Source organism: Thunnus maccoyii, chromosome 20, assembly GCF_910596095.1.
Source record: "Thunnus maccoyii chromosome 20, fThuMac1.1, whole genome shotgun sequence".
In the NCBI taxonomy this organism is placed as follows: Eukaryota; Metazoa; Chordata; class Actinopteri; order Scombriformes; family Scombridae; genus Thunnus; species Thunnus maccoyii.
In genome coordinates this window covers 19,056,080-19,076,700 of record NC_056552.1, presented here as the reverse complement: position 1 = coordinate 19,076,700, position 20,621 = coordinate 19,056,080, and the positions used below count along the sequence as shown (strand labels likewise).

Here is a 20,621-nt window from a genome sequence, read left to right as displayed (position 1 = left end):
CAGAAAGCGTAGGCCCATATGAAGATAGGAGATTGGACAGGATCCCTGTATATCATGGAGGTCATGGTGGTGATGGGGAGGCAGTCGCTTGCACAATAGTAGGTCTGAAAGACAGAATGACAGAATTGCAACAATATTTAAAGAATAGCAACTAGAGACTGATTGGCTTGAGGAACGTGGGCAGGAATATCATTAGTCAAGTATGGTGACATCAGAATTGTGAATGTTGAGTTCAACTGGAATTGTATAACAATATTTATGTGTGTTAGCAACAGAAATAAATAAAAAAGTACAGTATCCCCCAGGAAAGTTGGGAAGTGCAACCAGGCTATAATATATGAAGCACTATAACTACACAGTACTTAAGATGGAGTGCAAAAGTACAGTCCATGAGTAGATGCACTTTATGACTTGCACCTTAATTGTATTTGCTTCCTTATGCAAAGGATTGCTGAAACTCAGTTCATAATTTGTTACAATTTATCATAAATAAATCTGTTTCACTGCTGTATATTGCAGACGAAAAATCAGCTTTAACCTATGTTGTGTTGTTGTTTTCCGTTTTTGAAATCATAGTACTCTAACCCTGCTACTCTTATAAGAAGAATGGAGAAAATAATGATGCATTCAGCAGAGAGAAAAACAACACAATGGAGGGGAGATGAGCACTGAGCTGACAAAGTATGAGGCAGAGATCAAATGACTGTCATCATCTCAGATGCAGCTTCATTGAACAGAGGAGATTAGGTGAGCCAGGAGAAATGTGCATCTTCGTGCCTGAAAAAAGAATCAGACACTTCAGGGAACAAAAAAAATAATAATTTACCCTTAGGGTTTATCCCAATCTGTATTTAAATATAAGAACTGGGGATCAATTTAGTGATCGCTTGAGCTGGCCTTGAAGCCAAAAAAGCTCATAAAAGAGAATATTTAATGTGGCTTCTACATTTGCTGTGATAAAACACAGGAGCGAACTGATGCAAGTACAGTGATATAATAGAATTGTAACAAACGCTCATCAGTTAAAGAATAGACAAGCGAATCAATCACAGAAACAAAGATTTGAATACATTTTTCAACAAAATGACAACAGAACATGGTGGAAAAACAGCTTGTACAAAATGTGAAACAAATGGGAAATAAATAAAAAGTCCTGATGCATAAAATGAAGTCACATGGGAAAGAAGTGTGACAATGTGTGGGAGGGTGTGTGTGTGTGTGTGTGCATGTGTCACTCTGCGGGAGTGTGTTCAAAATGATTTACGTACAATATGGTTCATTAGACAGGCCTTAGGTCTGTGTTGAGAGAATGAGATGCTAATTCATTGCCACAGTGAATGTGAAATGAGATCATCTACATCATGAGATAACTTATAAAACAAGGACCATATTTACATTAAAATAGAATAAAACAACCAGGTCGCACTGAAATCACAAAGTCATTATGTCTGATTACATGAAGAAGAAAATGCTTTGCACTTCTGTACCTTACAGCAGCTTTCGCTAATTTAATTTATAATCAGCTTTTGTTCCTGCAATATAACTTTCAGGTGATTTCTTGTCAATCAAACGGTCACATCTTCATCTCTGGATTTTCTGTTGATGAAGTCTGAGTGTCCCTGCTTTTAAGCCACATGTTTTTTATTTCTTTTTTTCTATGTGTTCCACATAAAGTGGATATCCAAAACACATGACAAAGATTTAAAAAAAAAAAAAAAAGAAAGAAAGAAAGAAAGTATCTTCACAGGATCACATTATCATACAAACAGGTGGGGTCTACAGGAGAGCATTAGAGGGCAGCGTTTAGCGGGGAGAAACACAGCACTCATTCCACCTGACAACAACTTCACTCACCCAACATCCCTCTCATCATCATTTGTCTTCTCCTCATCATCTTCTCTATTAAATCAAGTATCATACATACTACAACATATGTGATATCTAATTCTTTGCACTTGATCAGATTGTCTCTGATGTTCCATATGCATGCATGTGCATTATAAATGTGTAATGTACATGTAGTTGTAGGTAGGAGCCAGGTGTTAACAGGATATCAAGTCAGTGTTGAGTATAAGCCATTCATTTCAATCTAACTACAGTGGTCATTAATGCCTCCATATATTTATTTCATAATTTCAGACAGATTCAGTCAGTAATACCAGTGCTCAGCCTTATAATAAGGACTGTACTCATGTAATTCAGTCCCTCACAGATAACTGGAGGAGGAGACAAAAAAGCTGGAGACAGAAAAAAACAGCTCCAACAGATTTGTATATATATATATATTTAATTATGAAACTATTCTAACTCGCTGTACCCCAAAATAACTTACAAAAGGCCCCTAAAGCACTTTAAAAAATATGAAATACTTCTACTTCAGAGGAAAACATTGTACCACTACATTTACCTCACAGATAAATGTTATATGATGCATTACTATTGATTAAACTATCCAGCATTATATAAGAATTAAAAGCTCCACTTTGAACAGATGTTAAGTAAATTTAAGTATATGGTGCTGATATAACCTCTCTTTCATTTTTCACTTTTAAGTAAAAATTTGAATGCAGGACTTTTACTGTGTAGTATTAATAGTTTTACTTAAGAAAACAGCTTCGACTTCTTCTACCATTGCCTATTCCAACATTCCCAGTTAGAGAAAAGGTGAAAATAAAGCAAGACAGGGTTTGACTAGACTAGTCTGTTAGAAGTGAAGGCGTCTTTTCTTCCTCCTTTCTTTTTCCTGGAGCTGCCTTTGCACAGCAGTCTTGTCTTTCTGGTCCTATAATGACGTGTGATTCATACAGTTATGGGGTATATCTGTATGAAGTTCAAATATTTCTTTAAAAAGAATTGTGAATTGGCTTTTTAGTCGTTTAGTAGTGTTTTTTAATCCTTGAGTTTTTTAAATAAATTTTGTTGAAAAAATGTTGTCTTTGTTTCTTTCTCTATTATTGGTATACAAAGTGAATTTCCCAACTTGTGCAGAATGGTGCAGTCTCATCTAAAATGATGCAGACTAAATTGTGGTAACATTTTTTTTCCGCATGGTGGCTCCAGCTGGTGGCTTTCCTTTTTTTTTTCTTCCAAAAAAAAAAGCCATTCATGTGAGACTGAATAATTTCAGACTGAACCCTGAACAATACAGTCTGATTAAAACCTAAAACTTACCCATAACCTTTCCTTATATAATCAAGAATGAAGAAGAGCCTGTTTTTCCTGGTCAGAAAAAGAATAGGATTCCTTTAAGGAAGTCAGCTCTCACTTTTTCTCCAAGAAAGCAATCTTTATCAGATCATTAGCACAAATATGGTTGACTGTGTTGCAGAAATCTTACAGGTCCTTACCTCTTTAATACCTATTTTTACATAATAAACTTATTGGTTTATTTTATACCCTGCAATGAATAGCATACATACTGTATAATCAAACATATATAAATATATTCCTGCACATGCAGACACAATCAGTTTCTATCTTAGATGTTGCTTTACATGTTAATCATTTTAAGAACAAAAGAAGTTTTATATATAAAATATAAAGAGCGGAAATGATTCTATTCTTGGTTACTATAAAATAATGACACATGATAGTGATGGCATTGTAAAGTGTAATCTGTGTTTGTTATCTTTTACTAGTTTCCTTGAATATGATATGACTAACCACAAGCACAACTCATGCCACTTCCTTGAGATTCATAATTACTGTAAATTTAACACACGCAGATGCACGTACGCACACACACACACACACACACACACACACACCATGTGTGTTTTATAACCATGAAACTGGTGTGGCATTAGTTCAATGTGAGCCGACAATCCAACCACAGGGTCTCTTTTCCTATCATCAGCACGTCTTTGATTAATCATTCACCTCAGATTTCCTTGTATTCTTTCTCTGTAAACGCAGTTAATTCTTTGTGACTATAATGGTCCCTCTTTAAACAGAGGAGCACATATGATTCCTAGCAAGAGGAAATTCCTCAGGTCTCTTTCCTTTTGTGTGCAGTAAATGAATGATGATGAAAGAATCCCTTTTGTCAGATTTATTTGAGCAAACCGAATAACACCAAGTCTTGTCTGACTAATACTGTGATAACAGTATCCTGCACAATTCAGTTTTAGGTCACAGAGTTTGTGACAATTTGGAGAATTGGGCAATATACGGTATAACTTGTAGAGACATTTTTGATGTGGATGTTATGTTTAGAAGCACTCAAACAATCAACAACAACAATCACTCAACAACACTCAACAATCAATTTGATTTGATTTGTTGGTGTATTTGTTCAACGGGTGCTTATCACTGATGAAAGCAGGGAAAGCCTAGAGCACTGTGTCCAACCTGAGGCTGAATCAACACTGAAATATTTTTCTCTCTGTCCAATGTAATGTAATACTGCTGACTATAGGTTTCGATTTTACTGATGAATCATGGCTCAGGTTTCAAGGGACACTGTAATCTCTGGATTCGTCTCTGGTGGCTCTTTTACATCTCAGCTGAGAGTTTTTGTTTGACTTTTGAAATTTCCATAATCTCTAACGTTACTATTTTTCCATCCAACTATCTCATGCAATTTTGCATTTTGGGAATGTGTTTGCAAACTTGCATGGAAATTGTTAAAGTAGAATAACACTAAGATGCTACAGCCACACCAGTGGCAGTGAGTCTTTGACATGGTGGCGCTTTGAGCTAAATGCTAACATCAGCATGCTAACATGCTCTCAGTGACAATTCTAACATGCTGATGTTTAGCAGGTATGTGATATTTACCATATTCTTTATTTAGCATGTTAGCACTAAACACAAAGTACAATGTAGGCTGATGGGAATGTCATAGTTTAGCTGGCATTTTGTCATAAACCAAAGTAAAATTGGACTTGATGGTGTCACTGGATGAGAAGGGGATGACTAAAGTTACTGCAATTCATCCTGTTGGGAACATGAATGTGTGTACCAAATTTCATCCCAATCCATCCAAAGGTTGTTAAGACGTTTCACAAAACAACACAAATGTCAACCTCATGGTGGCGTTGGAGAAAAAAGTCAGGAGATCACGAAAGTTATTAGGATGCATCATCAGGTGACCATGACCATCTGTACAGAATTTCATGACAATCCTTCAAAAAGTTGTTGAGATATTTCAGTCTAGACCAAAGTGGTGGGCCGACTGACACACTAGTATTGTCATCCTTAGCGGCATGAAGATAAGGGACAAAAACAAGAGCAAAAACTCCACTCACGAAACTAACATAGAAGTCAATGGGCCCTATCTTACGCCTGGCGCAAAGCGGCGCAAAGCAGCACCAAGCGCGACGCAAATGTTTTTGTTAGTTTAAGACTGATGCAGTTGTCATTTTCCCGTCCAGTGTCCACATTATAGCAAATGCACTTGCGCCCATCTGAGCGCCCATCTGAGCGCCCATGGGCGCGTTGGTCTTAAAGTGAGGTGTGGTCAGGCGCATTGTTGGGGCATTGCTATCTTGAGGCAGCAAAGAGTGATTGTGGGGAAATGGGAAAGGGAATGTGAAATGACACTCTGATTGGTTTATTGCATGTTAGGAGACTATGGACAACCCCTTTGAGCCATGCACCTGGCACATCAACCATTTTTTCCGCCGTTAAAATAGCAAAAGTGGATTTGGACACATCCTAAATGCACTTGCACCATGCGCTTCAGACCGTGCGCTTTAGATCGTTAAAATAGGGCCCAGTATCTGGTGAGAAGCAGTAATGAAAAGATTCTTTGGATTCTGCAGCTTCATCTTGAGAAAATTTGCTCAACTCATGAAACAGGCCAGGGGCAAACTGGTTGACCACTCACACCCTGTACCACCAGACATAAGAACACTTTGTTCCCCTGCACCATAATTTATTTGTTTGTTTATTTAACAGGGACAGTGCACGTTAATAAACATTGCTGTAAATGTGCCAGAGTTAGCCAAGAGGCTATTTTTCATCTGTAGTCCCTGGACAAATAAAATAAAATAAATAAAAATAAATGGAGTGGAAATTAGCAGGTAGATAGATTAGATTTTTTTACTGAATATAAATGTCTTTACGTGTTTTGAAAGCTGAAACAAGGCAAATTTCTTGTATTTCTGTACTTGGCAAATAAATGATCCTTGAATCCTTGAAAACACACTGATTCTTTTTTTCTTTTGTTTTCTTTTTGGAAATTTGCCTTGTACAACTTACAATACACTGACTGCTTTTGATCAGTAACACAGTGAACCCCTGCAGATATATTATCATCATCTCAGTTACACAAACCCTCGCTCACTGCCTCTGTATCATGGCTGAAGACGAGACTCTCCCTTCAGTTGTCATATGCCACAAGGATGCCCACAATCTTAAAAAAATGTTTTTGACAGTAATGTGCAATGATGCAGCAACGTTCTGAATGCATGAAATACCCCTATTCTCACCCATCAGCACTAATTGGATGAATGTTTTGTGAAAGTAGCACACTAACACAAAACTCCAGCCACAGAGTACAGAGAGGATTTAGACTATAATGTACTGTGAGAAGTAAATGTAGCGTTGTTTCGATTTTACAGGAAATTTTTGCATTATTTTGCTAATCATTAAGTATTTCAGGGTAAGAAGGAAAGTCATTGTGTTTCGTCAGTGTTTTGGATTGTGACGGGAATTACACCTCATAAGTCAAGATCGCAGTTAATGAGTGAGTGGGCAGACTTAGTGACCTCTGACCTCTCTGTGAAGAAATTTCTCTGGATCAGTGAAGCGTCATGTGTGTCAAGAGTGGAGAATATTTCATTATGATATGGTAGTAGTCTTGGCCTCAGCAACTATTAGATGTTGACCTCAGTATCAAATAAGAATGAAAACAATTATTCTTCATAATTTGTGGTTCTTAACAGTGCCACACACAATATAAGAAATTTCACCCAGTTATGTGATGGATCTCAAACTGCACATTGTCTAATTTATTAAAATCATACAGAATGGCTTGCTGGATGATGAAATGTTCATGCTGGTAGCATTCTTTATGGATGGCAATATTGGCCTGTCAGTTCGTGCACCACTTTGGTCCAGACTGAAATGTCTCAACAAATACTTTTTCCTCTAGCGCCACCACTGGGTCAAAATTTCAATTTGTCCAATACTTTGGTTTATGACAAAATACTTATATAATAAAATATATATTATAATAATGTTGGGACTACATCTGGACCACAGTTTACCACATGTTTCAAGACTTCTAGAAACCTGAGCCCTGGGGGTTTGCACCCAAAGTGTGAAGCTCCACCCATGGATCCAGGTTATCAAAACTAGAGATTCCCCTCTTATCTCTCTCTTTTCTCCTCCAGCTGTGGATGGAACAGCCCCTTGCTCTTTTTCACCTCCCGCTGCTGAAGGAGCAGCTCTAAGCTCTCGTGTGGCCTGCTCACAGCAGACGCATACAGAACTCTTTCTTCACGGCAGAAGACACGAGAGCCTGCCTAAGACTCAGAAACTAAGTTTTCTAGTGCCAGCAGCTACCACACAAGTCTGCTGGCTGGTTTAACAAGTACAGGAGCCATGAAGTTAGCTTGCCACTAACTCTACATAAAGGACTGGACCTGGGCCCTCTGACCTGCACGACTGGAGCACCAGACCTACACAGCAAATCCTGCATCCTTTCAGCTTTGGAGCCAAACTCTTCTCAGCCTGTCTCTTCCACAGATTCACCAGCTAAGAAGCAGAGCACCACAAAGCATCTCTTTCTTCATTTACTGGTAACAACTGGGCATAGCCTAACAACAAAGTGAAGCATAGCACAGCTAAGCAAGAATGTTTAACTTAATCAATGTACTGTATATGTATTGATTTGGCTAAGGTTATTCATTGAACTATCGTTGTGATGTCCTTGTTGTTCATAGTCAGGTTATTGCATAGCCACACCGCTAGGTTAATGTTAGCATGCTTAACACATGTTACATCCAGTAACTAGGCCTTGCATGCAACTAACCTCTTCCTAACCTGGCACCTCCATCCTACATCAATTGGCCTTAAACAGAGAACCACAAAGTTAAGAGGTTTAAAACCTAGTTTTGCAAACTTTGGTTCAGGCAGCACATGTGGTTCAAGACACCACATGGTCTGGCCTTTTATCTCTGTAGTTCCCTTTGTCAGATTAGCTAAACTGGTATTGTGTGTTTTGCTCTTTTACCTGTTTGTTAAATAAATGTTTTTGGATATACCTGTAGTCTGTTTTAATGTTGCACAAGAATGAGTTTTGCCAATCTCTGCTCTGCAAAGAAACTCCAAAATCCTTCAACCTTAACTAGCTATTGGTATGGTCATTTTGTTTGTACTTATCAAGTTAATTATTAATCAAAGTTCCAAATTGATAGATTAGTACACTTTTAGACTGAATTGGCTATCTTTTTCCCTGACTCCAGGGTGGTGCCCTGTTACTATTAGACTAATTCTTATTAATAATCTTATTGATTTTAATAATTAATGATTATCTTTGATAATCATTAAATATTGCTGATAGCCAAACTTGTAGCCAAGGCCCGACAATAAAAACTGACATTCACATCAGCCTCAGTTGCACTCTGTATTTACTTTAGTGCTAAATAGCAAATGTTAGGATGCTAACATTAGCTAACATTTGCTCTTAGTTTACCTAACTAATCTTTGAAGATGAACACCGTAAAAAAAATACTACCTGCTCAAAATGAGCATGTTAGCCTTTGGATGTTAGCATGTAGCTCAAAGTACCACTGTGCCTACTGTGCCTATCTCTGTTATGTTAGAGATTGTTCTTGCATTTGAAAAGGCATGAAGACAGTATGTTGTCCATTTAGATCTTGAGTATGTCTTGATTTACGTCCTTCACAGCCCTTGATTTAGTTTCCCTACTCTGGTAGGGATGGGCGGTTCAATACTGCAGGATCGGTACTTCAGTACTCACAAGCTACTCATTTTGTATCGATTCCTTTAAAAAAATATATCGATAATACAATTATATAAATACAAAACATGGGTGGCGGCATCACTTTCAAATGTTTTCAGTACTTTTGTAGTGCAGTGCGCACATACTTCTGCATCAAACTTGTGAGAGAATGGCAGAAAAGAAACATAGCGTGGTGTGGTGCGGTGCTTCTTATCACCTGTAGATAAAAACACGGCAAGATGCTCTGTTTGTGACAAGAAAGAGCAACACAGCAGCAACACAAGTAACCTCTTCAAACAGCTATTAGGAAGTGTTAAATTTTCTTTACAAAGTGTAACTCATTATTATTTATTTTCTTATTATTTAATCATAATATTTCTGTAAAATACCGGACTAGTTTTTTTTAATATTTATTAGCACAAACACTTTTGTACTCACATTTGCTTTTGTAATAAATTTGTTATTAATGTCCGGTATGTGTCATGTGATTTGCCTTTAAGTGTGATGATCTTTTTTTTTTTTTTTTAATGACCATTATTCTTGAAAAAACACATCAGTTTATAGTTTCTTATAGGTTTCTTCACTTGAAATACATATTATTTTCCTTGGTAAGATGTGCCATCAGCATTTTTGTATAACTGCCATGGGTACAATGCCAGTTCTTCTCAGTAATTGCTACTCTGCCTCTCCCTATAATTATTTTCCTTTGTGTGACTTTATTAAAATGTCCTTGTCCTTGCATGATATGTATCAGTGTCCAAGGCATGCCAAGTGTGGGTGAGTCCTAGAATAATGACAAAGTGATACGAGGACAAAACATTTTCACATTTAGACCTTCCTGGTTTAACAAATTATATATAGCCTATCATACAAATGAAACATACAATTAATTAAAGCAAACAAAAAGAAATGATAATACATAATCACCACAATGCAATTAAAATGTTAAAATAAGTTAGAAGACATTACTAATCATCTTGTCTATTTCTGTTTCAGTTAGTATCCTGCATTTCCTAGAGTTCCACCCGCATCTTTTCTATTCAGCTGTAAAATTGATTTTGCATTCAGGTGTAAAGATAACAAGTTTCAAGCAACAGATTTTTTCCTATGCTGAAATGTCACACTGAATTTGGGTCTCTTCAGACTTCTGTTTGTGCAAAAAAAAAAAAAAGCCTCTGTGAAAGATCGCTAATGATAGCAGGTTTGACAAGACGCTCTGAATTACTCTGAATAAAAACATAGATACACTCATAACCCAGATACTATCATCATGGAAAAGAAACGTCAGCATGTACACACCTCTCTTTTGTCATAACTTATACAAAGAAAGTGAACATTATGTATAAAGAAGAGAGCTTTTCTTTTTGACCTAACAGCTTTATCTCAATGCTATTTGTTTACACATACTGTCACATTCAGCAAATAAGTCAGTAACACCAAAATCAGAAGACCAAAGTCCAACATTTCATTGTTACAGATAATAGATGATTCTACTCTACTTTCCTTGTTTAATGTAGTGGCACTTTTACTAAATGGTTTGCTATCTGGAAATATCTCAATATGATACATTTGGACAGTTATCCATATGAATAAGAAAAAATGAACTCCAAAGAGTAGAATGTTAACAAAACAGGCAGAGCACTATATCACATGGAGCTGTTATGTGTCAGTATAAGGATGCTCTATAGTGTATTTTCATTCAAAACAAGAATATTAAATCCAAATATACAGTATATTCACAACATATTTTTAAAGCTGCATTAATTGATATTATAAAGTTGTTTTAGCAAAACCCTTTCGTATACACATCCAGTAGACACAGAGTAACATTAGGATTCATTTGGAGTCATATTTCTCTTCCTCTGATGAATACCAAATTTTGCTCCTTTTTGAGCTCTGTTTTGGTCTCCACCAACTTCTATAGCTAATAACAGGCTTTTTAGCTGATAAATGCTCCACTATGTTAACCAGCTATCTCCTAGCTAACCTAACCTTTGGTGCTGGGCAGGTACTGCACAATGGGTTTATCTGTGTTTTGTTTTTTGTTGCTGAAAATAGCAGCCTGCTGCAACTGGAAACAAGCTTGACCAGATAGGAATGGCTGGCAGGGAAAACCAAAACAATTATCCAAAATATTGAAAGGCTCATAGAGCTGAGGCGAAATATAGTGGATGACAATTATGTGTTTGTCAATACAAGCAACCCCTTTAATATTAGACATTGTTATTTGATCCAGTGTCAATATAAAAATATTGATTAGTGCAGCTTTAATTTTAAGACATTTGGTATAACAATGATGCTGCTTCTTTAGCTCTCATAACGTAAATGGAAATACCTGAAAAGTTATGGATAACCAAATGTAAAACCACTTGTCTCTCATCTACTCATTGAACACTCATGAAAGAAGGACATCTTTTAACTTCTTGTGCAAATTTGATTTTATTGACCTGTTTATTAAACTTACACACTGTGATACAGCATTGTGAACTCATAAAGTTTATAATGTAGTGAAGGAAAGGACAGCAACATATGCATACAATAATACATATCATTAATTAAGAGCAGTTCTGACACATCATTCTGAAGTCATCTCTCTTTGTTTGCTGACAGCTTGTTTACCACACCATCATATTTCAGTAACCTGATTTGCTAATTGATCTTAAGGCTTTCACACTGGTTTTCAGAGTATTCAGTGATGCATTCTTTGCTGCTGTCATTAATCCTGCGGCTGTATACAAACGACTGACCTGCTGAAAGTTCATTTACATTGAGAATCAATTTACATAAAGTATATACCTGTTAAAATACCAAAGTAGTTAAATGACATAAAATGACATAGCAAAGAAAATATATGATAATTCAATTATATATTATCTTTTTCATCTTTCATCACCCTGCAGCCATGCACTGATTTCAGCAAATATTTAACCTCTTGAACTCCAATAATCCACTTAAACTTCCCCTTAATTGGTTTCAAAATTAGAAAAAAATATTTCTCTACTACTGTATGACAATATCACATACAATTTTCTTGCACCTGTTCCTTCTAACGCTTCATTGAAGCTACATAATGCTTATACTGAGTGAAATATTCAAATCTAAGATGCCATCTTTAACGCTCCATTTGTTCTGATGAAAAAGTGTGGCATAATTCAGTATACATCTCTCTTCTCAAGTCTGGTTTACTTGCGACCATTGGTATGACAAAAATTTAAACGAAAAATGCTGCATAAAACACATTTGATTGATAGACCCATGAAAAGATCTGTGGAGTTAAAAGGTTAACTATTTACATGAATCAACCAAAAAGACTTCAGCAAAGAGACTATCTTCAGTATTTGTAATGTAAAGTTTTAGCCTCTAATTCTTTAACGGCTGTGGATGGTCTCCGGCGGGATCTGGGTTTTGGTGGCCAGAGCTGCCTTGCGGGTAATAGTGGTGCAGCGGGTCAGGATCTCCTCAGTCTTGGGTCTGGGTGGCATCCTGGGAGTGACTGAGGAAGATCCAGTGCTGACAGAACTAGTGTTGGAGCTGCGGCGGTCAGAGAGGCTCAGATCGGGGCTGCTGCTCCCACTGTCGCTGACATTAGACTGGTGTGAGGCTGCAGGTCGGCCAGTGCGCTTCTGGCGCTGCACTTTTCCATTTGAACTTGAGGACGATTCACTGCCTGAGGAGAAGCTGGAGAAGCTGGACTCTGTGCTTGTGCTGCTCATGCTGCGAGCGCGACTTTCTGATGTTGTGGTGTCTTGCTCAGCCTGGGCGGGCAGAGCAGTCTGAGACCGGGTCTCAGAGAGAACATCAAGGGATCTGGCTTTTTGGAGACGCCCAGACACATTCGCATCACCTCTGGACTGACCTGCAGAGTCTTGTGGTGTGCTGTTGTCTTCAGTGGTGCTGTGTGGATAAGAAGCCTGAGGTTCTGTGCTGGTAAGCAGGTTCAGGGTGGAGCTATGCAGCTTTCTCTGCAAGCTGTAGAGGCCTGCACGAGGGTTGTTGTATGGTTGCAGGTACATGGAGGGTATGTAACCTGCCTTGCCATTGAATCTGAAGAGAGGATAACAAGTAAAAGAGTTAAAGGTTATTTCAACACATAAAACATAATTTAAAAGTGTGTAACACCCTAGATTAAGTTTAGAAATGAGAAATATTTGATACTGTTGAGGAGTGTACTTCAATTCTTTATAAATCTCCCATTCCAACTCTACAGACACCAGAGTATGTCTATGGTTTGTGATGTTTACATGCACAGACAACAATGAAGCATTGATGAAAATCTAAAAGTAATATTTTGAATGTTTACAATTTCCTAGTCTATTGTTTGCAGTGCAGACAGACAAGATTGGGATACCTGATGAGCCACCAGCCATTGTCAGACTTCCTCAGCACTTCAACCACAGAGCCAATGGACACAGACACCTCGTCATCCTTCTTAGTCGAGTAACTCTTCACAGCACAGTACAGGGCACCTGAAGGCCACAACCAAGAAAACAAGCTCAAACAACAAACTTCTGAATGGCAAGAATATTTCTTGGGACATGAAGTTTAAAAAAAAGGACAAATACACAAATTGTCTTTATAAAATCAGATCACACAGAGTTTTTGTAGAGAGGAATAAATACATGAAACTTCCAATGGTTAGAGAGCACTCCCCAGTGTTGGCTGTTTGTAACAACCTGCCTTCACAGTAATATGTCACTGTTACTAATAACTACTGTATGGCTGGTATGCAGTGGCACAGTCATTGCCAAATGATGCCAAATCTCACACCAACATCAGGCACGCACAAGGTAATTTAATCAAGCTATCCTGTATTTCCACATGCATTCTTGCACGTTAAAATTGAACTGTTACCACAACAAGTAAATATCACACCTCCCAGCTGGAACTCGGTGTCATCATCTTCCTCTCCTTCCCATAACTCCAGGTAGGGAGCAGGAAACCAAGCCAGACGCTTATCCTCATTCTCTACCAGCCACCAGCCTGAAAGGGAAAAGGAAGCATACTTTTAAGCATAACAGAAGTGAGTGTGAAGTTGGCTCAAAGTTCAGAGAATAAGGTTTCTCAATGTTTTTTCTCATTTATCTTTTTTAATAAATTTCAGAAGAAACTACTTTAAAGCTGTAGTACTGACCTGCAGGATCCTTGATCAGGACATCTAGTTTCTCATCCAGGGCAACTTTAAATGGGCGATTCTTGGTGTCCTTTGTCTCATAAGTGGCCACGCAGCGGTAAGTCTGGGTGACGAACGGGTGGGTGACGCTGCCTGCATGCTGGCGGGTAACATCCCCTCCTCCTCCACCTGAACCTTCAGGCAGATCATCCGACAGCAGGATCATGACGCTGTGTGAGAGAAATGTTATGTTGAAAACATATCTCATTATCTGATCACCAAGATCTTCTATCAACCCCAACTGAACGCTTACACAAGCTCTGTCACAGCCTACTGTACCTGTTCTTGGTGAAATCTGGCTGCAGGTCATAGTCTTTGGGCATAAAGAACTGTGTGAGCTCTGAGCTCTGGGTCACGGTTTGGTCACACTTCAGCAGCAGGTCGCAGTAGCTCTCCAGGAACTTCATCCGTTGGACAGATCGCTTGGGTCCTTTCTGCGTGAGGCTGCTCCTCCTGGCTTTCCCTGGAAAGAGGAGAGGAGACGATTAATACTACATTGGCTGTGAAGTAGAAAAAACACACGGTAAGAACTATATTTGTACAACCTTTTTCTATAATTGAATATCGGACTTTAAGATAAAACACTTGCAAACATGCACAGCACTAATGCAGACTGAGAGGATGTATGAGTTTACCTCACAGGATAAACAAGCTTAAAAAAATCATGGAATGTATGTAGAAATATTTAAGTTAAAGCTTTTTAATACTGTAGTCTTCAGGTTACCAGAGTCTTAGTGTAAACAAAACATAGCCTAGTTTTAGATATCTCAGGGGAAACAATTCACATGAAAATAATCTTACCCCTGAATTTAGGGATCACTCTGTCATTTTTCCGCAATGGGTTCATGTTAGGGAACCTCTTTTTCAGCTGCCTCTGTTTGAAAAGAAAAAAAAAATATACAGTATATGATGTTATCACTCTCAAATCACTATCACTCTAAACCAGGTTAATCCATCCATCTAATTTTTTATTTTGACTTACATGAAATTTTTTGAAATCCTGGAAGGACCTGTAGACAATCACTTCAGTCTCATCAGACCATAACACAGATATCATGAACATCTGTGGGGGTGAGAAAACAATTGCAGGATGAGAGACAGCCCGAATTGTAACACATCTTTAATATAAAAAAGAAAATGAACGACTGAAGTCACTCACCTTGAGTTTTGGTGAGTCCCGATGGACGGCTCCAATGATGCGGACACTGATTGCAAAGCGCTGGTCACCAGTCATCATGCGCTCAGCTCGTAGGATTAGTAACTGTTTTACTGACTTTCAGTCTGGACTGCCAGCGGATGGTCCCTCTGTCGGTTATATAGGGCTCAGGAGGGCGGAGTCAGAGCTTGAGAAAAGGATGCAAAAATCCAAAGGCGTGGCGGAGGCAGCGCTTCCAGGCATAGGCGGCGGTTGAGGCTGACGTTGAGGAAGGCTGACGTATAGTTATGTCCATAATTAGGAATTTCCAGTTTATCTCTTTATTGCGTGTTGTATCGATTCACAGTGTATTATTTAATGATTTACTTTGAAGGCTAGAGAGGCTGATGTCTCTACTATCGTGGGACAATTAAGTAGTAAAACCAAAAAGTACAGTTATACACTTGAAAGGACAGAAGAAATTATCCATGGGAAACAAAACTTTTAGCTTCTGAATACATTTTTTGCACAGCTCTGATGGAGCTCAGGATCAGGAGGACGGCTGCTTTACTTCAAACAATTTCACTGTATGCACCTGGACTGTGTGTGTGTGTGTGTGTGTGTGTGTGTGTGTGTGTGCGTGCGTGCGTGCGTGCGTGTGTGTGTGTGTGTGTGTGTGTGTGTGTGTGTGTGTGTGTGTGTGTGTGTGTGCGCGCGCGCACGTGCGTGTGCATGTGTGTGTGTGTGTGTGTGTGAGTGTTTTGGATGTGTAGAAAAACACAATGGATTCAGAATTGATTTCAAATTTGTATTAACTGTAATTGAGCCAAAGCCTGGTTTTAGAAATTGTTCCATTCTGCTGTATTTTCACAATAAGAAAAACCGAGAAGCACAAAGGAAAAAACTATGCAAACCAAAAGACAATGCATGCAAGCTGTGATTTTAGATGCAAATCACATTTCTTTGCATTTCACATTGTAGCTCTTTGTCATATTTTTGATAGTAATTTTGTGTTGCAGTTTGTGTTGGATGGTTTCTTACATTGTAATTAACAGTCAAAATAAACTCGTGCTGCTCAACTCCTGTCTTTGTCAGTAACATCCTGCATCTCCTAGATACTCAACTCCCATAATGAAAACTCTGCACGTGCAATCACTTCACATGTGTCATCTGGCAGTAATATCCCTTATCACCAACTAGTGTGGAGAGCTGTGTGTGTGTGTGTGCGTCTGTTGAGACTGACTAAACAGGTAAGAGGATGCATGTGTGTGGGAGAGGAGCAGGTGTTTCTTCAAAGTGAGGATTGCATGAGAGGGTTAGAACCAGAAGGGGTTATCCCAACCACTCATCAGACGAACGTGAGTGTGGAGTCCTTGTCTGAAGTGATGCCAGGATTTTATTACTCTCATACACACACATACACACACATACACACACAGACCACTCACACTGTATTATGGTCTGAAAGGTCAGGACTGTCCAGCTTTGTGTATGACCTGTGAAGATGTCAACACCTGAGTGTAAAGCCACATGAGGTTTCCCACACTGAGCAACTGTGAATTTTTTGGACATCAGCTGATGACACAAGTGCAGGTATAGAGCAGGCAATGAGAGAAATGCATGAAATGTACTGTATGTGGTCACAAAACACCTTTAAACACACACAAACATACACAGTCATTCACTTGCAAAGCACTCATTCATGCATACAATCATGCAATTACTAGCTCACACATACTTCCTCACAAAGCATATTGTGATAGCACATAAAAAAGAGGTACATGATGTAAATTAATAACATGCAGGTAGAATAGGCTCTATGGTATGAGTTGCATGCATTCATGGCATGAGAATGGTCTCTGAGATGCCTGAATGAACACCAGCACACTTATAAGAGGGCCCAAATTTAGCTGTTGACTCAGTGAAAAACTTAGTATTTCTAGAGAGAAGTTGATGCATTTTGAATGAGAGTCAATATCTACAGGATGTCTGTTACTGATGTTCGAACTAGCGGTCATCTGTGAGTAAAGTACAGTAAACCTCCAAAATAGACAAGGCAACATACCAAACAGCCACCACAGGTGTTTCCCATGGGTGTGTGCTCTCTCACAAAGGTGAATGTGTTATTCTATTATCCCAGTCCCTCCAAATAAAAGTCTAAATTTGATCAGAAGGGATTACTTAAGACATGCTTGAGTTAGACTGGTTTCCAACCATTGAATGTGCATTTTCTTTCTTTTTTTTGCAGTGATTCAAATAGTGTTCGAGCAATAATTGATAAAATATTATAAATATGAAATGTATAATATGTAAATGTATCGATATCTGAATGAAAGATTGGACAATGTTAAGTTACTTGAGAACAGACTGCCAGATATACAAATCAACCAAACATCTATTTCATCTGTCAAGATTACCAGTAAGTACTCATTTCATACATTAGTTCATGTCAACATCATATAAACATTTTAAAGATTAAGGCTTGCATTATTCTATATTTTTCTTACTGTCAAAAAATCCCATTAAAAGACCAAAACCAAAAACGTCTCTCGTCTCTCAATACTTTCCGACTTTCCCAGCCTTCGCCATTTGTACCTACTGATCTTTAAAAGCAGCTCACATATACATAGTTTCATTTTTAAAAAAGGCTCTGTGATTTCCTGAAAGAGCTGGGCACTGTAGTTTTTAGCAGATATAGCTTAAATAGGAGTAAATAGTGCATTTTTGGGGGACTATTTTCAGATGCGAATGAATACACATTTAGTGCATTAGTGAGTATAGTAGCAAGACAATGAATGTGTGATGACTCAAAATAAACTACAGTGCCTATGTTCAAGGTAATGAAGTAACATGTCAGCCAGTGCAATTGCGTGGCTCACTAATGTGTTTTTAATCACTTTTGGATAATAATAATGCAAAAAATTGTATATGACATGAAATATTTTCTGTATTGAAGAACAAGTTAATGATGCTTTATTTATTTTTGAGGATAATGGACAGACTTAAGTATTTTTGAGTGTGATGTGTTGTAACAACTTCAGAAAACAAAATTCACAATTTTAAAAAAAAAAAAAAAAATACAAACAGTATTGAGTACTCTAAGATCCCAAACAAATTAGAAATTGAACATAACATCAACAGAAGAACACTCACTTGTTTCATTTAATCTCATCTGCCCTGCTTGTGGATGTAGATATTTAGATTTAATCTTTTTACAGTGCAGAGTCATATCAGTGACATCTCCTCAGAACAATGAACAATAGTTGATGTTGAGACAGTTGTTATTTCTCCTGTGGTGCCGTAGTGCCTTGAAAAAAGTCTGCCCATATTACTGAAACAAAACTCTCCTATGATAGCTCTGAAAACGTGAAGGTGTTTATTTAGTTATACGAAGGATCTCTGTGTGCCAGTAATTTTATGACTGAGCTTAGTGACTCCATCAGTCAAAAAGATGTTTTTCATCAGGATTTCCCGCATTGCACACACACAGCATCGTTTTGTTTCATTTGGACTGGCTTGACAATTGGCTCTTTGTTTGGGCAACCTGGAAATGACAATAGACAATGGAAATGTCAGTGAAATTGTCCAGGTGCATGCCTCACAGATTTCATTTTCCATCTCTACTCAGCATTTACAGGAATATGGGTGCTACCATCTTGAAAAATTCATTGGCTGAGTATAAAACCGGCACATATTACACCTGACAGATTATTTTGCATGTTTTGAGTGTAAATTAAATTATAAGTCAGTCAAATCTCACATATTAGGTATCCTGGCCTTGTCCATTTTAATTTAAAAGTGGCCCTATTTTAATTCCAGGAAGCAAAAATCTTCTCCTTTACAGTACAGTCACAGCACAGTTACAGTATGTTATTCAACATTTATGATTATTACGTGCACTTTATGGGTTCCACTCTCGTTGTTATGACAGCATAAGAGGAAAAAACTCAACTAAACAAACGTTTAGTCATATTCTTCAGAGTGTAAGCATGGGATGTGATGGCATAAGAATGTTTATGGATCATTGGGTTTAAGTTAGTACATCCTTAAAGTACTAAGTAATGGACTGACACTAGTTGTATCCCATATTTAAATTGTTTTTAGGTCAGGTTCAGAAGAGCAGGAGAGCCAGAATAACCCACTTAATACCCCTCTCCACTGTAATATATATTGTTATTATAGGTGGGGGCTTGGAGAGCATGGGGGAACCCGGAATAGCAGGAACTGCAACAGAGTCATTACAAGTGCTAATAATTTTCCTTCAAGGTAAGTGCTGTTCAATCAAAAATAAAAATGCTCAAGGACATAAATAAGCATGCATATATTTATTTATTTAAGTAAACATATTAAAAAAAACATATACAGAAAACAAATTGATCAGGTTAGATAACCCATTGAATGAAGCAATGTCATTTACCGTCTGACCTCCTCAGTTTTTGCCTTAATTTACAAGACACCCCTATATCTTTATACTCTTAATTTGTTACAGTTGATTAAAATCATACTAGGAGCCTAGGGAAGGGAGGGAAAGAGGGAAGGAAAAGAGGAGGAGCCCAACAAAAGATGAAGAAGACAGATGTGCCATTGAGGTAAGTAAATTCCATCCAGGGGAGGGAGAAGGTTAAGATAAGGGGTAGGAAAGGGGAAAGGTTAAGGCTAGAGGTAAATGAGGGAAGAGGAAGTATGTAAGGGTTAGAGTTGGTAAGTATCTAGGGGAGGGAGAAGGTTCAGATAAGGGACAGGAGAGGGGAAGGTTAAGATCAGAGAAGGCAGGTAAGGGAAATGGAGGGGGGGAGGGTAAAAGTAAATATCCAGGGGAGGGAGAAGGTTAAGATAAGGAGAGGAGGGGGAGAGGATGTAAGTAAACATATTCTGGAGCATTGTTTGGTTTCTTAGCATTTGAATAGTACCAACAACACTTCATCAATAGAGATATATAGACACTCATGCATAAGAAATCGTTTATCAAAAACTATTTTATAAAAATAGACACCTCTAATAAGTGCTTGAGTAAAGTGCAACCCTTGTAATCAAAATGCATAAAAAAAAATATTAAATAATGCTAAATATAATAAATTAAATGGGAGTTAATGGGAAACAAACAGCAGTCTCCTGCAGCATAGTCAACTAAATCCACTTTTTGCAGGTTAATATCTAGCTAGTCACCCAAACTACCACCTCCAAACATGGAAGTTTGTCACCTTTTATAGATGTAATCTGAACTGCACCACTTCTCCAGGCCATAATTACTACAGTCAGTATCTGTCAACCAAATGCAACTACAAGGAAGCTGCAGGTATAAGTTTAACAGTAAACCTGCAACATAATGGAGAAGCCGATGCCATTTTACTTATTTGTATATTATGGCATTAAACATTAATACTTTAATATTGAGACTTGTA

The 20,621-nt window shown here is 37.9% G+C and overlaps 1 protein-coding gene across 1 annotated transcript; it reads right to left on the bottom strand.

Annotated features, from left to right (window-relative positions):
* Positions 1-11,369: 11,369 nt before the first annotated feature.
* LOC121887188 (NADPH oxidase organizer 1-like) lies at positions 11,370-15,744 on the bottom strand. The gene is made up of 8 exons (XM_042397820.1): positions 15,244-15,744; positions 15,067-15,147; positions 14,886-14,958; positions 14,364-14,547; positions 14,046-14,254; positions 13,787-13,894; positions 13,263-13,380; positions 11,370-12,958 (listed from the first exon to the last, which is right to left on the bottom strand). Exons 1-8 carry the CDS (start codon positions 15,319-15,321, stop codon positions 12,283-12,285), a joined length of 1,527 nt encoding a protein of 508 aa, XP_042253754.1. The 5' UTR covers positions 15,322-15,744; the 3' UTR covers positions 11,370-12,282.
* Positions 15,745-20,621: the final 4,877 nt, after the last annotated feature.

Bases quoted from the DNA above. Each gene is read 5' to 3' on its own strand.
- LOC121887188 (XM_042397820.1), bottom strand. From the start codon at position 15,321: ATGATGACTGGTGACCAGCGCTTTGCAATCAGTGTCCGCATCATTGGA. The intron at 15,148-15,243 runs GTGAGTGACTTC...TCACCCCCACAG, and splicing joins GGGACTCACCAAAACTCAAG to ATGTTCATGATATCTGTGTT. The intron at 14,255-14,363 runs GTACAGTAGGCT...TCTCTCACACAG, and splicing joins CCAGATTTCACCAAGAACAG to CGTCATGATCCTGCTGTCGG.